The sequence below is a fragment of the Phascolarctos cinereus genome, unplaced genomic scaffold (assembly GCF_003287225.1).
Source record: "Phascolarctos cinereus isolate Bilbo 61053 unplaced genomic scaffold, phaCin_HiC Scaffold_9;HRSCAF=440, whole genome shotgun sequence".
Lineage (NCBI taxonomy): Eukaryota > Metazoa > Chordata > Mammalia > Diprotodontia > Phascolarctidae > Phascolarctos > Phascolarctos cinereus.
Genome location: NW_027556402.1, coordinates 115,200,893 through 115,223,443, shown reverse-complemented (window position 1 = coordinate 115,223,443; position 22,551 = coordinate 115,200,893). Strand labels below are relative to the sequence as shown.

At 36.4% G+C, this 22,551-nt stretch overlaps 1 protein-coding gene across 1 annotated transcript in view; it reads right to left on the bottom strand.

Annotated features, from left to right (window-relative positions):
* Window positions 1-22,551, bottom strand: part of INPP4B (inositol polyphosphate-4-phosphatase type II B) — a 917,092-nt gene that overhangs the window by 93,508 nt on the left and 801,033 nt on the right. Inside the window, 5 exon segments of the mRNA XM_078148459.1 lie at window positions 9,907-10,004; window positions 17,880-17,988; window positions 17,991-18,019; window positions 21,297-21,414; window positions 22,153-22,276. Coding sequence (XP_078004585.1) covers window positions 9,907-10,004; window positions 17,880-17,988; window positions 17,991-18,019; window positions 21,297-21,414; window positions 22,153-22,276 — 478 coding nt within the window.

The following is a 22,551-nucleotide window of genomic DNA, read 5'->3' as shown; positions in this document are numbered from 1 at the left end:
TCTTTGATCCACAGACTTTCATCCCTTTTCTCAAATGAATTTTATAGTTCTGATCACCCGTGGCACAAACTTGAAAGGTAATTTAAAAAATACATGAAAAGAAATCTCCTCTGACTCAGTTATTATGAAATACAGGCCACAGGACCTAGTGCTAAGGAAGGATGGTAGAATTATAATGGACTAATCCCTTTGCATTTTTGTATTATTTTAAGAAGCCACGAATGAATTATTTAATGATGTCTAGATTTCTTTTGATAGCTTAGACCTGGATTCTGAGAAGAGAATCACACACAAAATCACAGAATCATAGGATTGCAGAATTGGAAGAGACCTCGGGGTCATCTGGTCTAACCTATTTTTAACTAAGCATTCCTCCTACAACATTGTCAATAAGTGGTCACGTAGCCTTTCCTTGAAACCATTCAGTGAGGCTTCAATCTTCTAAGGCCATCCTACTTCATTTTGGAACTAGTCAAATTATTAACAGTGTTTAGCTTATACCCAACTTAAATCTGTCTCTCTCTAGCATCTAACCATGACTCCTTGTCATGGGGGCAGGAGCCAACTGTAACTGCTCTAGTCCCTCTTCCACATGTTAGCACTTAATACTTGCAGCTTCCCTCTCTGCAATATACAACTATGCCACCTTTCAAAAAACTTTTCTAGGGTAATTATTCTTAGTTCTTACTTTCATTTGAAAAAAAGTTTGTTTTATTTTTTTACTGTGAATTTAACAATCATCAACAAATACCTATTTCAACATATTAAAAAAAACTATCAGAAACTATGAGCTTCTATTATGTGCATTTAAAAAAACAGTTTATATGTAACTTAGAGTACCAACAAATTGTATTTGCTCTATTTGCATCATTTTACATTTCTTTCTTTTCTTCTTTGCATTTGAGAAGATTTTACTAATACTCTTTTTTGACTGACCTCCTCCATTCCTTCCTTGTAATAATTAAAAAAAAACCAGTTCTTTCAACTGATTTTCACATGGAATGGTCTCCTAACATCTCAGCACCCTGACTGCTCTCTTTTCCATTCACTTAAGCTGTAGAGGTGCAAAGCACATTGTATTAAAATGGGTGTACACTCAGGAAATTTTATTTTTAAAGGCAAGAACTCATTGAATCCTTAGTCATAAAAGACATTCTTTTTATTCATCTAAAGAAATTAAAACAACTCAAGTATAATGTAAAAATCTATACTGTAAAACTAAAGGTATGATAAGTTTAAAACACAAAGCCTCTTTTTTTAAAAAAAAAGCCACTAGAATATGTCTGATGACATCTGGTTATTAATGTCCTCTCAATACCGTGATATCCAGAGCTAAACACATTAATATAGATGTGGTCTAATTAGGGCAGTGTATTTATCTGGCAAGACTATTAGTTCCTTTTGTCTGGCCATTATGACTCATTACATATCCTTACTTTTATTTTTCCTCTCATACTAAGGTTTTCATTCCTCATAAATATATGTAAAAGTATGTTATGTTATATGTTATATTACACTACATTACATTATATATAAAAGATATAAATCTTTTTTTTAAAATATGAAGTGTAAAAGTTCCTCCCCATTATATTCCAAATCACAAAATAAATATTTCTCAAAGGACTAAAAAGGGGTGACACATGGTATGGGAGGGAGGGTTGGGGAGGAAGATAGTACTAAACAGAGAGGCAAAAATAAAATTAGGGATCTAGGCAAAAGGGATATTGTTACATTTGACTCTTGCTTTTGTGTCCTAAAATGGTCCTTTTTGGAATATGAGAAACTAGAAAGTTTTGTTATGCTTTCATGTGATCTTATGACGTCAACAATTTCAAGTGGGATGGTAGATCTCTCAAGATTCTGTCTCTGCTCAACTGTTTTAATGTAGGAATCAAAAGCAAAAGATACACACTTAAACGACATCCAGAATAATAAGTGGATCAAAGAATCAACCACAGATAAAATTAACAAATATGTGAAAGAAAATCATAACAATGAGAAAAAAATACCAAAATGTTTTTGATGCCACTAATGTAGTCTTTAGAGGAAAATTTAGAATTTTGAAAGCATTCATTAAAGAAATAGGTAAAGACAAGATTAATGACCTAAGCCCATAAACCAAAAGAAAAAAAAATGAGAATCAATAAGCAAAAGCAGAAAAAAAAATCTTGGTAACTGGAGCAGAAGTAGATAGAATGTAAAATTAAATACAGTAAAAATAAGGAGCAAGTTTTTTTGGGAAGACTAACAAAAATTAATGTACCTTTGCTAACCTAATTTTAAAAAAATAAAAAAATAACAAATTGTCCAAATAAAAGATGAACAAGGTTAATTCATAAGAGAGCTAATTTAAAAAGAATTATCATAACCTCTAATAGAAATAAGAATTTGAAGGAATTATTTTCTACAAAAATATAAAGTATTCAAATTAATGAAATAAGAAACTGAGATCTTAAGCCACCTCAGAAAGTAAAAATGAACAATGCAAATTTGGGGATTAGGGAACCAACTAGACAGTTTGGCAGGTGAATTATATTAGACATTTCAAAGTGATTAATATCTATTATAAACAAATCATCCCTAGTAACTGATAAAAAAAAATCATTCCATCTAACTCTTTTTATGAGATAAAGTTGGTTCCAATAGCTAAACCAGGGAGAGATAAAGCAGAATAGGAGAATTATAGACCAATAACACTAATGCACATTAACACAGGAATTTTAAATAAAGATATAAACCACAAATACTGCATTGAAATATCAAAAAAAAAGTTCACTATGGGAAAATTGGATTTATACCATAGAAGCAAGGCTGGCTCAACATCAGTGGGAAAATTAGCATATTTTCACATTAAAACCAAAAACAATGAAAAAAAAACACATACCAGGAGATGTAGAAAAATGTTTTTTTAAGTACATTTATTTATGCTAAGTTTCCCAAAATACGTGTAGAAAGGCCATTTGAATTTGATAAAATATATAAATATGCATAAAAATATAGTACTAAGTGCAATGGGGAAACATGAGAAGCTTTCATGTTCAAAAAAAATGAGTAAAATAAGAATGTTCTACTTTGTCCCCACTATTTGATATAATTAGAAATGGTAGTAATAGCAATAAAATGAAAGAAATATATGAAAGGTATAACAATCAAAGAAGAAACAGAATGACCCCTATTTGTAGATATCATGATGGTTTACTTAAGAAAATATCAGAGCATTATCAAAGAAACTAAGTGTAATAATCATTTCAGTAAAGTAGCAGAATAAAACCTAATTCTAAAAAATCATCATCATCATTTCAATATAATGGTGGTAAAAGTCAGGAGGAGATGAAAGAAAGAGATATCTGACTTAAAATAATTTCAAAATGAATAAAATACCTGGAAGTCAATCTATCAAAATGCACTTCAGAATTATGTAAATAGTATTACAAAATAACCTTATAAAGACAAAGAATTAGAGGGCTATTCATTGCTTATGGTTGGGCTAAAAAGTATGGGAAACAAAGTGGGTTACATTTATGGAATGGAATATTACTGTAATAAACAGTGAATTGAGGAACCCAGAGAAACATGGAAATACTTGTATGAATTGATATAGAATGAAACAAGCTGAACCAGGAAAAAACTATATGCAAAATGATTACAATAATGTTAACAAAAAGGATGAGAAATTGTGCTCAAGTGCTGTGTAATTATAATGATCAAATTCGTATTTTCAGAAAAAAGATGACACATTATAGTCCAACTCTCTTAGGACTTCATGCCTTTTAATCCACTATGCAGATGAACTTGTTATTATATGTTATCACCCCAATTAGAGTATGATCTCCTTGAGACCAGGGGCAATCTGATTTTTTCTCACTTAGCATAATGCTTGGCACATAGTAAGAACTTAATATATGCTATTCATTCATTCTTTCTTATGAAATGTTGCATATGCTTTCAGCCTTCCCCAATGGATTAGTTTTCACTGTGTTCACCTTTCCTTCTTTCTCATTTTCTTTCTTTCCTCTTCCTTTCTTTTTTTCTTTCTTTTCTATTTCTTTTTTTCTCTCTTTCTCTCTCCTTCCTTCCTTCCTTCTTTCTTTTTTTTTCCTAACAAGAAAAGACTCAGTGGCTAAGGGAGAGGTAATATATTTTGAAATAACTGATGCAAAAATAAAGAGAATGAATAAGAAATGAATGAGAGTGAAGACTCTACAAATAATGAAAAAATTAAGAGCAAGCTAGAAACACATCTTCATTTTAGGGGTTTATGTTATAGTGGAAAGAACATTAAATTGGGTATCAGAGGACCAATGTTCAGATCACAAGTGTTATTTACTAGCTATCTGGACTTGGATCAAGGCAGTTTCATTGTTCCTGCTTTTTTTCCTCAGCTCAACTCATCTCCCCAGTTCTAAATGCTGTGATCTATTCTTACATGCTATAAGAAGATTTCTTATATTTTTATAAACCCTTTCCTCCTGCCACTTTGTCTTATTCCCTTAAGATTTTTGAGCACCTTGATGGCAGGGACTGGTATATCTATCATGCCTGTTCCTCCCAGTGCCTATCACTGTGTTTGACCCCATGGCATACCATAAATGCTGAAGGAGTTGAATCCAAATCAGAGAGTAGAAGAAAAACAGCTCTCTTTGTTTTCAGGAGATGTGACAATCTTCATTCAAGTGTTTATTCAAAGGCTGCTCATAAAGTAGCTCCAGTTTCGTCAGAACATTGCACACCTGTTAACAATCATCATCTACACCTTCAAAGTATATACTCACGTGTGTTAAAGTCCCTGAAGAATTGATTTGTGTAGAAATAAAGTTGAAAGTGAAATCTCTGAGAATACCTCCAAGTGTGGATGTTATAAATAATGTAAACAGCAAAAACTCTCAGTGAAGGTAGAATACAAAATCCCCCCTCCTCACCATGGCAACCAAAGGAGGGGGAAAGAATATTTAAGTTTATGAGAAAATGAACAGCGTTCAGTCCATTTTCATTCTTTTGTTCAGAATAGGCAAGACGACTTAGAGGCAAGGAAGCAGTCAAAGATTTTCCATACAGTAAATTTCTTTTTGCTATTAAAAATTAATATTTAGTGTTGAGGGCAAATAGCCAATTATAATTAAAATCTAAATGCAAAGCATTCTAAATCATCTATGTGTATGGACATGCAGGCAGAGCTGCTTTAAAGGCAAGTTTTGTTTTGGGACACACTATATGTTAGATGAAATCCTGAAAGGAAATCACCTCAAATTCAGGCTACTGAATTTCCTCATGCTATTTTACCTCACTTCGGCCAAAGAAACATAGATACAGATTGAAGGGACCCTAGAGCTCCATCTGGACCAGTGCCTGTGTTTTAAATGTGAGGAAACTGAGGCACTGAGAATCTAAGCTATATTGTCCTCCAAATCCATCCCACCTTCCAAACTCTATATTTTTTTCTCAAGGGTACCATTATCCTTTCAATTACCCAGATTCACAACCTCAGCATTATCCCTGACATCTCCCTCTCCCTCATCTCATACATAAAAACAGTTACCAAATCCTGTCATTACTCTCTCTTCAGTATCTCTCAAATCTGTCCCTTTCTTACCACTTCCATGGCTACCACCCTAATTCAGGCCTTCATCACTCCTTGCCTGGATTATTGCAAAAGGCTCCTAATTGATCTCCCTGCCTCAAGCCTCTTTCCTCTCCTATCCATCCTTCACCCAGATGCCAAATTGATTTTCCAAAAGTGCAGGTCTGACCATATCATTCCTCTACTCAATAAAGTCCAATGGCTCCCTAATGTCCCTAGGATACAATCCAAGTACCCCCTTTGGCTTTCTAATTTTATTATACATTTTTCCCTTTCCTGCATCACAGTGTGAGGGCAAACTGACCTTCTTTCTGTTTCTCTCATGACACTCCATCTTCAGTCACTATACTTCACCTCTATCTCTTAGAATCCCTTATTTCCTTTAGAACTATGCTTAAGCAATATTTCCTACATCAGGCCTTTCCTAATCCCTCCTGTTTTGTTTTTCCCCTGCCCTTCATACTGATTTTTTCATATGCTTGTTTATGCACAGTTTTTCTCTCCAGACACACTGCAAGCTCCTCAAGGTCAGGCATTGGTTCAATTTTGGCTTTTTATCCCCAATACTTAGCAGAATGACTCTTACCTAGTAGGTGTTAATAAATGTTTGGTGATTGAGTAATATCTTCTAAGTTCACTCCAGAAGCAACCAAAGGAACCAGGACTCAAAACTCATATTCTCATACTTTAAATTCAGTGTTTTTCCATCAAAAAATATTGCCTCAATCAATCAAGAAACCTTTATTAAGAGTCTACTCTGTTCCATACTCTGTGCTAAGCACCTCACTGAACAAGATGCTTGTATTCAAATCTCAACTCTCTTTACAATTTCTCTACTTCCTTTATTCCGAAGATTTTTCTAATGGCAAGTCCCCAGCCCCAAATGTGGCCCCCTTATTCTCAGCAGATATCTCACTTCTTAATTTGCTGAGAAAATCAAAATCATCCCATGAGCTTGCTAAACTCCTCCTCCTCCACACTTCAAAATTTCTCTGTCTCTCCCTACTATAGTGTTCTTCTTTGCAATCTCAGAGGAAGGGGTATTCTTTCTCCTCACCAATTCTAACCTCATTCCATCTATACTTCTCCCAGTTCATTTTCCCACCTTCACTGTCATCCTAAGTCTTTGTTTAATTCATTATTCCTTTTCTTTAGACTTCAATTATTTCTCTCTCCATTGTCTCACTCTCTTTTTCCTCCAAATATATGATTTCCTCTCTCCTAAGAAAACATTCCCTTTACCCTTCTGTTTCTTGGAACTACCTCTATCCTTTTGCTCAGAGGATAGAGAGGATAGTTACCTTTTTGAAAAGGCCTGTAAAAGTCAGCCAACAGACTGACTTCTTATTGTATTTAAAGAGTGAAGTTCTTTTGGGAGTGGTGTTGCAACTTTAGCAGACTTAGATTGTCTGCCTTCCATGGAATGCCTAAACCATAGGGTAGAAGTATAAACCTAGGAGAGATTACCTACAGCCCTGTGGGAGAGAGGGTAGGTGGAATGGCAAGTTACATCCACTGTCACCCCAGAGTTTAATTTCCTCTTGAGGGGAGTTTATGAGGCTATTTATATGTTTTCTGTATCTATTCATGGTCTCCTGTGAGTTCTTTGCCTCCCTGGCATTTTCTGCAGTGTGAAATGAAGAATGTCCTTTTCCCAATATATATTTGTTACCTTAAGTGCTTATCTGGCAGCTAGGGACCTTATCAACCATATTTGTGGAAATATAGACATGAGTCGATCTGAAAATTTCCAGAAGTAAATTCAAAATATTGGCTTATGAGCCAAAAGAGAATATAACCCTTTGGGTTCAACATCTGATAATAGATCTCATTTTTGTGGGTCCCAGAGTTTTAGTGGAGCACTAGACATTGGGTTAAATGGAAAATGAGGATTATCATTCCCTTACTAACCACCTTACTGGGTTGGTCATGAGCTAAGAGCTTTGTAAACTTTGAAGCAGTACATAAATGTGAACTATTACCTACTTCATGCTAGTGTTCTGAGAATTGAACGAAATAATGCAAGAGCTTCCTCTTCCAAGAAGACTTCTTTGATTGCCCTAGTTTTGAATGAATTTTCTCTCAATACTGATAAAATACTTCTTTTTGTAGCTCTTATTTACAGATCATAGTCTGCCTTACATCTGGTAAAGCATCTGGCATAATACCTGACATTTATGCAGCCGTTGAAGGTTTTGAAAATGCTTTACATGTATCATCCCATTTGACCCTCACAATAACTCTCCAAGTGGCAGCAATGACTGTGCCCATTTTATAGATGAAGAAATTGAGGATGAAAGAAGTTAAGGGCCTTGTCCATAAAGATACCTATCATATGGACACACATAACTTCCCGACCTCACCTAAAGCACTCAATACAGTACATTGGGTTGCTTTGTGAGCATAAGAGGTGCTCCTTAAAACCGTAGCAGGTCAATAAGCTTTTGTTGACTGAATGAAAGCTCCTTCCCTTGAAAAAAATATTCAAGCTAAACAAAATAATGTACTTTATGATGACAAACAGATTGCAGCTCCAGCTTCTATCCTAAAGCAACACATGTTTTCTGTACTTTCTAAAGGCCTAATTTCTGCTCCCTGGGTACATTTCCACATAAGAGGACTGTGTGCTGCATCTGGGTGAATTCCAAATCAATACTTGGCTCATTGCTACTGAATTGCTTCAAGTATCAATTGCCATGTGACAGCAAGAAAAAAGCTGAATGATGTCAAGATAAAGTGACTTTTTTTTCTTCTTTCTGGGGATTTATGCGTTTTATAAGTCATAAGATTTTAGAGCTAGGAGAAACTTTAGGGGTTATCTAATCCCACCATCCCTCTGCCCCCAACTCATTTTATAGGTGAAAAGATTTGTCTCCAGAAGTGGATCATAGTTCTAGATGGAGAAGGGACCCCAGCAGTCATTTACTACAACATTTCCATTTTATAGACAAGAAACTGAGGCTCAGGGAAATTAAGTGACTTGTACGAGGTCACAGAGGTAAGAAGTGGCAGAGTCAAGATTTGAATCCAGCTTTTCTAATTAAAAAAAAAAAGAAATCCAGGCCTCTTTCCACTAAATAATAATGAGCTAAGGGAATAATACTTAATTATTGCTCCATCACAATGGCATGGTGTGCTGGGGAGAGTATTTTACCTATTTATTTAGAGGGTAGCATTTTACCTATTTTTTGCACCCTTTATTTCCCACCTGGTTGCACTCCCCTGGATTTCTTCAGAATCTCCTTATCCTACAAGACCTGAATACATCAGCTGTGAAACTCCCACCATCTAAATACCTTTGATGCTCCTCCTTCCCTCCAACTGGAGAGGTTGTAGGGCGGATAATGGGGGTGCCTCCCACGTCTTCTATTTAACGAGGACACCAAGGGCAACAATCGCTTCATTTCTCCCCCAGCCGCGTTGCTCTGGACATCATCCTGGTATCACCTCCCTTTCCTTTTCAGCTTCTTTCTATGTGATGTCTCCCTCATTGAGGGCAAGAGTTGTTTTTTCCCTTTCTTTGTTGTTGTTGAGTCATTTTCAGTCTTATCTGATTCTTCATGACCTTAATGGGGGTTTTCTTGGCAAAGATACTGGAGTGGGTCGCCATTTCCTTCTGTGGCTCCTTTTTCATTTTATAGATAAGGAAACTGAGGCAAACAAGGTTAAGTGACTTGCCTAGGGTCATGTAGCTAGTGTCTGAGACTACATTGAACTCTGGAAGATGTCTTCTCGGGTCCAGGCCCAGCAATCTATCCATTGCCTATGTGGCACATAGTAGGTGCTTAAGAAATGTTTATTGACTTACTAACCCCTAAGCTTTGTGAACCTGAAGCCAATGTCTCACTTGCCTCACATTGTCATGATTGTCGTTACATAATGTGCTTGAGAGGATATAAAATTTGGGAATGTTTTTATTTTTTTTTTTAATTTTTAAGTGTTTTTATTCATTCCTATTATTTTATATATTTTTCTTCCTATCCATATTTGTTCTCAACCCATATTTCTGTTGTGTCTATTACAAGCTAGAAACACTAACCATATTTGAAATATCTAATATAAACAAGCTCTGATAAACTCTCATTTGGATTTGTAGTTATTCCTTACTTATCTTTCACTTTTGATGTTTAGCCAGGGCCACAGCAAACATACAAGATATTATATTCAAGAAGAACTCAAAGAGGTCGTAGTAACTCCACAGATCTCCCTAATGCCACCTTATAAATCAGCAGCTCTGGCTCAGAAAGTCAATGGAGGCAATCACCTTCCCCTCTCTTCCTCTACCTTATGCTTCTTTTGTCCAAATCTTTAAGAAGGCCCATACTTACAATCAGGAGGCATCTTTTCAGTAAACAATTGGCAATATTCCTTGAGGAGTTCAAAGTTTTCCTGATTAATGCTTTCTTGCAGAGAGACATCTCCAAACCTTAAAAGAGAAGGAGAGGGAAGGGAGTGAGAACAAACTAGGACCATAAGGCTACTTAGGAAGGGGAATCTCTCTTTTTATGAATTCTCCCAACCACAGATACTTCAATCCAGCTCAACTTTTCAATTGTCTTCTATCTCTGAATCTTTCCCGCCCTTCCTTACAATCAGAAAATAACCTGATTTCCCTTCTGGGAAGAAAGAGAACATTGGGTGTGAACTTCCTTATTTCCTTTTTCTCTGCTTCAAAACCTTAGCCACTCTTGGCTTGCCTTTCTTTTTTCTCTTCTGTGCTGGAACTGTGAAGACTCCCCAGAGTGCCTGACTAAGTGCCTGTGTTTTCCATCTCTTAACTCAAACCCTTGCTCCACCTTGAACTCCCCAAAATATTCAAACCCTGCTTTTGCCATGCCATCCTATTTGATTTGGGTCTCTGGACTTTGCAGGAATTCTGCCACCCCTACTTGGACTCTGTGCATAGTTTGTTTCTTCTAATTTGACCTGGAACCTTGGACTATGACACTGGTTTGCCCTTTTGATACACTGATCTCTCACAAAATAAAATTTTGTGCTTTAGATTCAAGTATTTGAAAACCGTTCATGACAGGCTTCCCTCTCTATCCCTCTTCTTAAGCCTTCTATTTTTCAAGGTGAAAAATATCCCCCAAGCTTTCAAATGTCCTTATATTTCCTTATCTCGAAGAGTGCCATCTTGGATATTGCCTCCCCTCAGACCAGTTGCCAAATGTTGTGTATTTAACTTCCACAATATATTTCACATCTGTTCCATCTTTCCACTCAGCCAATCACCAAGCATTCTGGTTCTGCTCCTTCTCACCTCTCAACCGGACTATTGCTTTAGTCTTTCAATTCATCTCCCTGCATTGTCTCTCACCTCTCTCATTCATTCTTCACACAGATGCCAAATTGATATTTCAAAGCACATATCTGATCATGTCACTCCCCTGCCTGAAGATCTCCAGTGTCTCCACTTTGCCTCAAGGATAAAAGAGAAATTCCAATATTTGGCTTTTAAAGTCCTTTTCAGTCTGGTTCCAGGATGCCTTTCCTTGCTTACTGCACATTACTTTTCATCCTGATCATTCCAGCAAATCAGTTTGTAGACTGTTTGTTTCCTTAAAGGAACATTCAATATGTTTTATTTTTTTTTATCCCCTTTGCATAGGTTCTCATCATGTTGGAAGGTATTTTTTTCACTTTCATCTTATAGAATGACTTAAAAACTCAAGTGAGGTGGTATCTCCTACAGAGAGCCTATTTGATTTCCTTAGTAGCTAGTATTCACCTTTCATAGGTATTTTGTATCTTTTTATCTACTGTATATATATGTACAGACAGATAAATACACCCCATATATATATATATATATATATATATATATATATATACATGCATATATAAATGTATACATATGCACATCTATCATCTTCTTTCTCTACCTGTACATCTATCTATACATCCATCCATCCATCCATCTATCTAATTTTCTATGTACATATTTCTTTTCTCCAATAGAATATAAGCTCCTTTAGGCCTGAGGACATTTTGCTTTTTGCCTTTGGGTCCCCAGCATCTTGTACAATTTTTGGCACATGCTTAAAAAATGCTTTTCGAATAAATGTATATTATAGGGTACTTTCATTCTCTGTACATCAAATTATCACTTAAAAAGTGGTGCTCAGAACTGAATGCCATTCTTTATACATGTTCTGATCATCTCAGAGTTGGCTGCTCCACTTCTATTACTGTAGCCTGAAAGTACACTAGCTTTCCTGGCTACCATCTCACAATATGGGTGCATAATGAGTTCACGTGAAGCTAAGAATCCCTAACCATTTTCAAATAAATTGTTATTTTCAGGTCTCTCACATTCTACACGAGCATAGTTGATTTTTTTTTGGAACCTAAGCAAGTGTTATATATTTATGTCTATTAAATTTCATCTTTTTAGTGTGAGACCATCATTTTATCCAGTAGCTACCTTTATAGATTCCAGTTCTGTCGTCTAATACATTATCAACTGAAAATTTGATGAACATTCCTATATTTTTATCCAAGACATTAATAAAAAATGCCAAGTAGAATAGGGCACCAAGTCATTCCACTAGAGACATCTCTCCAGGCAGCCATTAATCCATTTATCAGTATAGTCTTTGGTTGTTCTTTCAACTACAAACACACAAACCTAAGGCTATTGTCATTCTATCTACATTCCTCCATTTAGAAGTCATCCTTAATTCCTCCTTATACTTCCCTCCCAAACCAAATTCAATCAGTAACCAAATAATACCAACTTTTCCTACTATTTATTGTCTCTTATACTCCTTCTGCTCTCCGCCCATTTACTATTCCACTGTCAGATTTCCCTTCCTAAGATAATATTTTTCATCTTGTTACTGATTAAAAAAAAAAAAACCTTCCACAAAAATTTGCCATTTGATGATTTTCTTTTTCATTCATTTTCCTTGTGGTGTTTAGTACACAGATGTGTTGATATGGATCTGTCTTGTTTTGGCTTTGATGCCAAAAGGCCTGCTTTCCCCACAATACATCCCATGGGAGTTGTATAATTGAACAAGATATGATTTGAAGGAAGGGCACTCTTCTGACTCATTTGGATGATTAAATTATCATAAAAGTATCTTGCCACTATGCTATGATTACTTTCTTCACCACCAGTTATTATCTGTAACTGTTTCAAAGATGGGATCAAATATGTACAAGTTGTGTTCAGGCAAGATAGCTCTATTTGAGGCAGCTAGACAGTTTAGTGGATAGAGTGCTAACCTTGGAATCTGAAAGATTCCTGAGATAAAGATACTTACTACCTGTGTGACTCCAGGCAAATAACATAATCTCTTTTCATCTCGGTTTCTTCATCTTTAATTATAGGTTAATTATCATATATATCTAATTATAGGTATGTAATTATAACTATGTTATTGGTAATATATTGCACCAACTTTGATTGTCTGAAGGACCATAGTCTTGAAGACAGAAGGCATAATTTCAAATTCTAACTCTTCTATATATTAACTATGTGATCTGGGGCAAATAATTTCTCATCTTTGTGCCTCAGTTTCCTTATAGTAAGAGTGCCTATTTCATAGTATTGTTGTGAGGTTCAAATAAGACAATATTTATGAAGTGCTTTGTGAATCTTAAATCACTACATAAGTGTTCTTGTTCTTATTCTTATTTCATTTAGATATGTCAACAACCTTGTAGATAATGACTGGAAAAAATGTAAAAATCATAGAATTTTCAAGCTAAGAGGTCATCTGATCAACCCCCTCCTTTAAGGATATGAAAGCCGAAACCCAGAGCAGTTAATACTTGACTAAGGTTGTTGTTGTCATTGTTGTTTCTCCTTTGTTTTTGAAGAGGACCTGTGATATCAGGAGTGATGTCCTGACTTGCCAATGAATTGGATTTAAGTGAGACAGAGTTGCACAAAGTTATTAACACCCCCACTCTCTCTTCCGGAGTCATTGAAGTCCAGTGGCAAGACAAAAGCCAGGACAACTGACAATGGCCCAGGATGCACTGAATGACCTTGATGTCTTGTATGTTTCATAGTGGTCCAATATACCTGCTTCAGCTACCTTAATGGCCATCGGAACAAATTGTTCTCATCCACCCATTCTGCTGGAGGAAGTCTTTACATGCTGGGGGTACCTCATTGACTAAGGCCACTAAGTTAATTAGGGACAGACACAGAACTAAAATCCATATCTTTTGATTTATTTCCATTCTCTTTCCTTCCAAGTCATGGCCATCCAACTCAGGTTCAATGTACAAAGTGATGAAAAAAACAAACCCTTTGTATCTAGCAAGATACACCTGAGAGGAGGTAGGGGCACAGATATGAGGTATAGGGTCACTAAATTTAGAGACAGACAGGGGCTTAGAGGACATCTCATCCAATGCTATCATTTTACAGATAAAGAACTGAGTCCCAGAGCAGGGAAATGATTTGTCCTATATCAAAAAGCTAGTATGTAGGAAAGTTTGTATTTGAAACCATGCCTTCTATACTATTTCCAAATCCAGGACTTTATCATCAATCAGAGTTGGTGTAATATATTATCCATAATCTAATAACATAATTATATAATATCATTCCACGGCTGTGCAGCTGGGCAGGTTAGATATTGACTTCTACATTTAAAAAGCTAAAGCTAGAACCAAAACTCAATATAATGCACCATAAAACAATAGTTAATATTGGACATGTCAGAAGTATGAAAAATCAGATTGTCTGGGAAGAATGTTCTAACTCAGAAAGAGAGTGGGAGAAAGAAAAAAAATAATAAGGCATCCACTCACTGTTGATATTATAAGCAAGGCCCCTTTAAATAGGCAGAATTGGAGATCAAAATTTCTATAAAATAGCAATTCCTAGGAACATCTAGTAAGCACAACAAATTTGCATGCCTTGGTTTGCTCTTCCTTATCTTCCTCTGAAACTTTGGATTCTCCTCACACTTTACTTTCTTCTTTTTTAGGCAATTTGGGTTAAATGACTTGCCCAGGGTCACACAGCTAGTGAGTGCTATGTGTCTGAGGCCGGATTTGAACTCAGGTCCTCCTGACTTCAGGGCCAGTGCTCTATCCACTGCATCACCTAGCTGCCCCTCACACTTTACTTTCAATCCAACTTTTGCTACTGTCTGCGGAATCCAGTGAATTCCAGTGGTCTGTAGATCTTGATTCTGGCTCCTGTGTGTCCCTTTGTGCCACAACTATTCTGTTTTTACTCTAGGTTTCATACTCTGATAACTACTTATGTCTCTTTCTACTTCTTATAGTATAGTAGTTCATATGCATGTATGGTGCAAAGCATCCATCCCTTCTGCCAGTCTCATAGTCCTCTCATCGACAATTGTGACTGGATCACATGAAAACATTGTCATACAAAAGCAACCATGGAAGGAAGGCCTTTTGCCAAACAAAGTCAAATTAAGGTAAAAGTCACAAAAAGTCATCCATATCTGGTAATGCCTCAGCTTTATGGGAAAAAAATAAAACAACCTTGCTAACATCACAGTAGAATGCCAGTTCCTTCGAAAACAAATACTATGTTTTGTTTTTTCCTTTGTAGTCCCAGTGCCAGGAATAGTGTCCTGCTCATAGCAGACAGTTAATAAATTCTTGTGGACGTGAATTGAATTGACTAGCATGGAGACATTTGAAAATAAATGTTTAGATATTTAAAAATATATATATTTTATATACAATGATACCCATATAGTTAATTAACTTTGCTTTTCTATGTTTAGAATAAAGGAAATTCCAGATACAGTGAAATATCCTGTAGGAGGAAATATATAGACATTGAGGACTCAAGATTAGGCAATTATTTTTTTAAATGTATTTGTTTATTAAGAAAATAAACTTTATGATAGAAAGTAGAAAAAAAGAAAGAAAATAAATGTTTAGGGCAAGTAAAAGTCTGTGTTCTCCAAATCAAGGATTTTTAATCATTCCTGTGTCATGGGTCTCTTTTCCTCAATCTGGAAAGCCTGTGGACCCCTTCTCAGGATAATGTTTTTAAGTTAATAAAACATACAAGACAACAAAAGGAGATTACTTCTATTGAAATACAGTTTTGACAATGGCCTTACTGGTCCCATTGAATCATATTTTTGACTGATTACAAGGCACTACAATGTGCTATAAAACCTGCCATTTATTCTTATTGCAATTGATTCACATTGGAATAATCTTCAGTACTCTTAACTCTAAACTTTATTTATACAGCAATTGTCTGACTCCTTTTTAAAATCATTTTAACTAAAAATTTCCCTATAAGGATATGAAGGACAAACACCCTAAGCACAGAGGGTTAGAGCATACTAATCGATGGCTGTGACACGTAAAATTCTTCCATGTATTCTCGATTCTACTTCTGAAAATTAATTCAGTAATGATACTAAGTGCTATGAGGTAGGTCTTAGGCAGCATATAGGAGAAAGAGCAGGTTGCTAATAAGTCCAGATTTTATTCTGAACACATAAGAGAACTAATTATGTTTAAGAAAGGCAATCCCAAACCGTAGATCTAAATGTAGCTATTATTGGCCAATCTTCCTATTTATTTTGGCTTTCTTTTAGAAACCTAATGGTTTGCTTATTTAAAAAATATGAGCAGAAGCTCTTTGTTATATTTGGCCAATATTAACACATTTAAAGGATTGTTTTTGTCTTGCAACCATGGTGAAAATAAACAAAGATAGTTTGTGGGGTTCGAGCTAGGCTTGGATAGGGTGGGAATCAAGGACAAGATTAACCATGAAGTTGGGGGTAAGGGTAGGAAAGTGACAAGACCAAATTTGGTGTTGAAGGTCTAGAAGCAAGCAGAATGTCAGTTATTACCATGCAAAAAGCAGGTGGGGATGGCAGGCTACATACATGTCCACGGTTGACAATATAGAAGCATTAGGATTCAAAGGTCACAAAAAGTAAATATTTTCTTATATCAACGAACATATAAGGAACTGGGGGGCCAGTCTTAAGCTCTTCTAAAAGGTATACTACCACCTGACTCACATGATGTAATTAATATTTTTTAAGAACAACAATAATATTAATAGCTAACATTTATATAGCACTTACTATGTGCCAGACACTGTGCTAAATGCTTTACAATTATTATCTCACTTGGGGGCAGCTAGGTGGCGCAGTAGATAGAGCACTGGCCCTGAAGTCAGGAGGACCTGAGTTCAAATCCAGCCTCAGACCAAACACTTGACACTAGCTGTGTGACCCTGGGCAAGTCACTTAACCCCAATTGCCTTAAAAAAAACCAATTATTATCTCACTTGATTCTCGCAATAACCCTGGGGGGGGTAGATATTATCACCAATTTGCAGATGAGGAAACTGAGGCAAAGAGAGGTTAAGTGACTTGCCCAGGGTCACATAGCTGGTAAGTTTCAGCAGCAAGATATGACTGCTCTATTAAGCACCACTGTAAGGCACAAGGCTAGCCTGTTTATCTTCTGCTGGAGCTTCAGCTGCTGACAGTTCCTCAGTGCTGCTAACCTTTCCCAGACAGAAAAAAATGAAGTTAGCACTCCACCTCATCACTTCCTTCTACTCCTCTGACTGAGAGGTAGAGTGATGAATTCCGAAACCTTCACTTAAGGAAGGAGCATAGCTCAGAGCATCTCTTCATTTCTGGCGGCTGCACTACTCTGGGATATCTCTGACTTCCCCGTCACATCTGGACCAAATACATTCCTCTCTACCCCATAGCTCCTTTCAGCTTCCTTTTAGGCATTGTCTTCCCCAATTAGATTATAAACTCTTTGAGAACAGGAACTGTCTTTTTTATATTTCTATCTCAAATGCATAGTAGTGTTTCGCATATAGTAATAATAATTAATTAATATGTATTAACTAATAATATATAATTAACAAATGTTTATTAATTATTGACTGAGTTCACACAGTGGTGGATATAACATTTGATTACAGTGAAATAAAACATTTGATTTGGAATTGCTCAACTGAAAATGACCAGTTGAGAGTGCTTCTCATTGACACAGTATTTTTATGCATCAGTTACTTCACACCAATCTTACTGAACTCAATTTTTATTTTGTAAAACCAGATTGTTCAGTCAAATGTATTTCAACATATCTATTCATATTTTCTTTGGTTTATCATATATTTTGGTTGAGTCTGGAACTGGCTTCCTTCAATCTGATGTTTTCCCCTTGCTTAACAAATTAGGATTGATAGAAGGTAAAATGTTGAGCCTGATTCCAACCAAGTCCCAGATGTGTAACCATCTGGGACTTTACAGCACATCACAGGGAAACGGTAGCATGAATTCCACTGCAGACTTACCTCTCTGCCAAAGTTTGCTGTTCATTGATTCCAACATTAAAGAGGACTGGGTATACATGTAACAGCTTCCCTTCTTTAATCTCTAGTGGCAGCAACTCAAACATCTGGTTGGAAGCTTGACCTCTATTACATAATGTTCTCTGGAGCAAAACAAACAAACAAATAAACTAAGGAGGGGAGAAGAGTTTCACATCCTGTATGTTCTATGAAAAAAGGCAAGTTATCCCTTTAGAATGTAATTTAAAAGTGAGCGGAATGAGGAGTTCCTTCTTATTGGCTTATTGGGGGAGAGAGCCGATGATATCCTAAAATCTTTATGCAATTATGTATCCAATTATATCCTATAATCTTTACGCAGTCTGGTGGGCAAACCATTCATATAAAAATATGAAAACAAAATTCGCTAAAGGATCAACGGATCCTAGGATTCCTGATTTAGAGATGGAAGTAAACTTAGAGGTGATCTCTAGTCTTACCCCTTCATTGCACCAAGGAGGAAATCGAGGCTAAGTGAGGTGAGCTGAACTTCCCAAGGTCATAGATGGCAAGAGCCAATAACAACAGCTTTGTTCCCACAGTGAAAACTAAACCAAGTCAACAAGCATATACATATCAATAAGTACCTACTATTTGCCGGCCAGTATGCTAATCACTGGACCAAGCCAAAAGTTTTGTGTTGTGTTTTCAAGATTTGTGGAGTAGGGGAGTCTGGTTGTCATTAGCTATGAAAATGGAGGCAGTTAACTTGGGTTTAAGGTAAACTATGGTGAAATAGTCTAAGAATAAGGTAATACTGAAGTCTTATTATATGTCTGGGGGCAACAAAAGTTACAATCTAAGACAAATAGGCAGTTCCTTTGTCTTGTCAGCTCCTTTTCCCCCTTAATTTCTTTCACTGTAAGCATGGACGTTAGGATATTGCCACCATGTAGCTATCTGCATGTGACCAGGGAGCTGTGCCCTATGGACATTTTGAACTGCTATGAACTCAGTGATGAGGAACAGTATCAGGATTTCTCCTACAGGCACCATTTATCTGTGGTTGTCATCCTTGTTTTTACTGGCCTTGGTAATAGAAAGCTGGCTATTTACCTACCTCTTAGGAAGGCATATGGGGAAAACAGCTGGCATTTATGATTAGCATTAAAATGTTTTCAAAATACTTTACATACTGGGTAGTAGATTGATATATATATCATTATCCCCATTTCACAGGTAGGGAAACACGCTCAAAAAGTGAAGTGTCAGAGGTAAAGACTGAACCCAAGTCATCTAGATTTTAGATCCAAGACCTCTATTCGGTTAGGCTACTTTGCTCCTCATCAATGACTCCATGTTTATATAGTGCTCTTCAGATGAAAGATATTGTGCTATTTCTCCACGGATTTACATGACTGAGTGAAAAACAAAAATACTAGACATACTTGAACCTCTTCCCACACGAAGGTTTCTTCAATTTCCCCCAGAAAGTTACTCTGTGCTGAATATGAAGGTAACATGATTTTTCTTTGTGCTAATAAGCACTTCATGGGTTGGTACTGACTGGTAGCAATATGTGATCTTTTCACAGTTTTATTAAAAGAAATAGCAATGGTTAAAAATAAAATGGTCCATGTGATTTTTGTGAATGAGATTCAGGGTTCCTTTTATCTTTCCCAGTGATCTTGGATTTGGCCTCTGGATGCCTTTAATTAGACAGCAATTCAGCATCTTGCCTACTCAGAAATAAGCACAGACTTATTTTTTTTTAATGAGGTCATGTAGGGGATAATAGTTTCTTTTTAAGCTTTGACATGGAATCTCATGTTATCTTCCCTTAATCAAGAGGAAGTAAAGTGAGAAGGGGTTTTCTGAGGATTCTTCCTGTCTTCCTTCCAGTCACAGTGTTTCCAGGGACCTTGGCCTACATTTAACTAGACTTCTTCCAGTGCCTTTACAAAGGGAGAAATTAAAAGCCAATGAAAAGCAGCAGTTGTATCGGGGCCTTTCTGACTGAAATGATTTACAAAGCAATGCTTTTCTTCTCTTTGAGGACTACTCTACAATGCCATCATTTTTCTTAATTATTCCTGATATTTTGCCCATCATGCTCTGACCTTCTAGGCTATTTATTTCCAACCCTTCTCGGAAGGCTCACAATCTGGGAGGTATATACCCCTGACAGAGGAAATACATCTTTTTTTTTCTAAAATGTTGCTGCTTTTAGCTGAATTTAATTTACAGTCATCTCAAGAATTATGACGCTATTAAGGAAACGATTCCCGCAAAAAGTGAAAACACTTGGTGGTTTAGTTTGGATCCTAATAAAAAGGAAAAAAAAGAGTCACAGTCATGAAATCTTTTAAAATTCCCCATATTTCATGGAAGCATTGACGTATTCAGTGCAATAGCAGATCTACAAATATTTACAGAGTTAGGGAATTTCAGAGTCAGAAGAGAGCGCAAGGGTTATCTCGCACCCACAAATAAAAAGAATCCCTAGTCTACACTACAAGTGGTCAATTACCTTTTGCCAAGAGTATACTTCCAGTGGGAAGGAAACCAACGATCTGAGGCAGCCTATTTGACTTTTGTGTGGCTCTAATTGTTAGAACCATTATTAAGCATTCATCCTGGAAGCTCTGTACACATGGACTTCTTACTTTGGAATTCCCTTTAGCTCCTTTGGCCTGTCCCTCTGATTGGCTGGTTCCTCCCAAAACCTTCATTTAAAGGAGGACCCCAAGGCCGGCCTTGCCTTCATTGCTGCCCACAATGAACTCCTAACTCTGGACTTTTACTGTGCTCTGTTGTGAGGTAACTTTATCTTTTCTTGCCTAACCCTTTAATTTTCAGCTTCTTTTTGTGTGTTGCCTTCACCTATTAGAATGCAAGCTTATTGAGGGCAGAGGCTGTCTTTCTTGCACAGCACCTAGTGCACAAAAAAGTGTTTACTGAATGTTTGTTGACTTGACTTGATGACATGGTCCATGATGCCAGGGCCAAGTTTGCTTTTTGCGCAATTTCTGGTTGTTGCTGATTTGCCCCTCTGGCATTTGAGTTTTGCTCAGTGTTATTTTTATCCATATAATCAATAGTATTTTGCATCAAAATGGTGCAATAGAAGCCAAAAAAAAAGCCCTTTTACTTCCATTCACACCTACTGGAGAAGTAGTATGGTATAATTTATATGGAATTGAACTTGGAGTCCAGGAGACATGGATTCAAGTTCTTCCCAAGATGCTTGTCTATGTAGCCCCTGTCAAGTCATCAGCTCTATGGGCCTCAATTTCCTCATCTATAAAATGATTGGGATCGGACTTGAAGAACTTGAACCTCCTTTCCAGCTTTAAATCTATGACATCATCAGCTTTTCTGCAAGAAGGTAATCCTATGGGTCCAACAGAACTTAATGCTTAGAAAATGGTCACCACTTACCGCCTTCCGGTTACAACTGGCAAGAAATCATTGGATTTGGCTTCAGTTATTTTAAATGTTACTTTCTGCAAATCTGAAATGCCAATAGCCATATCCTCCAGCATTCCAATTTCTTCACCTGAACAGGGAAAAGGCCTCTCATTACAAACAAGTCATTTGACAAAAATGTCACTGGAGATTATCTGCCATGACGGAACTGGCTCTAGGCGCTTGAGTAAATAATACCAAGTACAGTGATTCCATTTGAAAAGCTTTTTCCCTTGGACCTGATGGCTTTCAGGGCTGAAACAAGTATGATTTTGTCAGACTCCAACAGTAAAAGTTCTCTTAGAGGGAAGGAAACTGGCACATACTTACTTAGAGGCTGGAAGGAATTTTAACTATGTTCGTGAAAGAAAAGCCTTTTTGATGTTGGTAGGGCTGATATTTGTTTTCCATCAATGCCAAAAGTGGCTAGATTAGAAACTCCTGGTGCTGGAACTATGCTATCTTTTTACCCCACTGCCCTAATTGGGAAAGCATCATGGGAAAAAGGCTTGTGTGCCCTAAACTCTGAATGGATGGTGGTCTTTAAAATTAAATGGCAATATAACTCTCCTACATTTAAAGATGACAAGTTCAGAGTTCTATATTAAAATTCACTACAATTACACTTTCAATACAAACATCTGAGTATGAAAGGTTTCATTGTAGCATAGTCCTAGATGGGCAATTCTACTTTAAAAGTTGTCTGTTGTCTCTGTAGGACTTATTAAGTCAAAAAAGTAAATTCCTAGTGTTTCATGTCGATCCTAAAAGTCTTCTGGGTAAACATTCATGTGTCCAGTGGCTTGTTCATAAAGGGAATAATACTTACTATACGTGCTCAGTAGTCCTTCAAACTGTACAACCAAGCCCACAGTGTGAAGTTGCTGGAGGAAATCAGGATCGTGAAAACTTGAGTGTAATTTCATTATAAATCCACAGACCAATCCTGCAAGCTAAAAACAGGATGGGATAAATATACTCGAACAGGCCTGTTAGCTTAATTTTTAAATATTTCAAGAAAGTTAGGTCTTCGTGGGTCTGAGTGAAAATGATTATAAGATTAATATTATTTAATGAAACTATATCTTTGGAATTTGTACTACAATTTACATAACTATATACAAACCACACATACACACATATTCATACACTATATGTATTTGCATGTATATGCATATATATATGTACACCATAGGTGTATACTTATTAAAGGCAATCTTCGGCACAT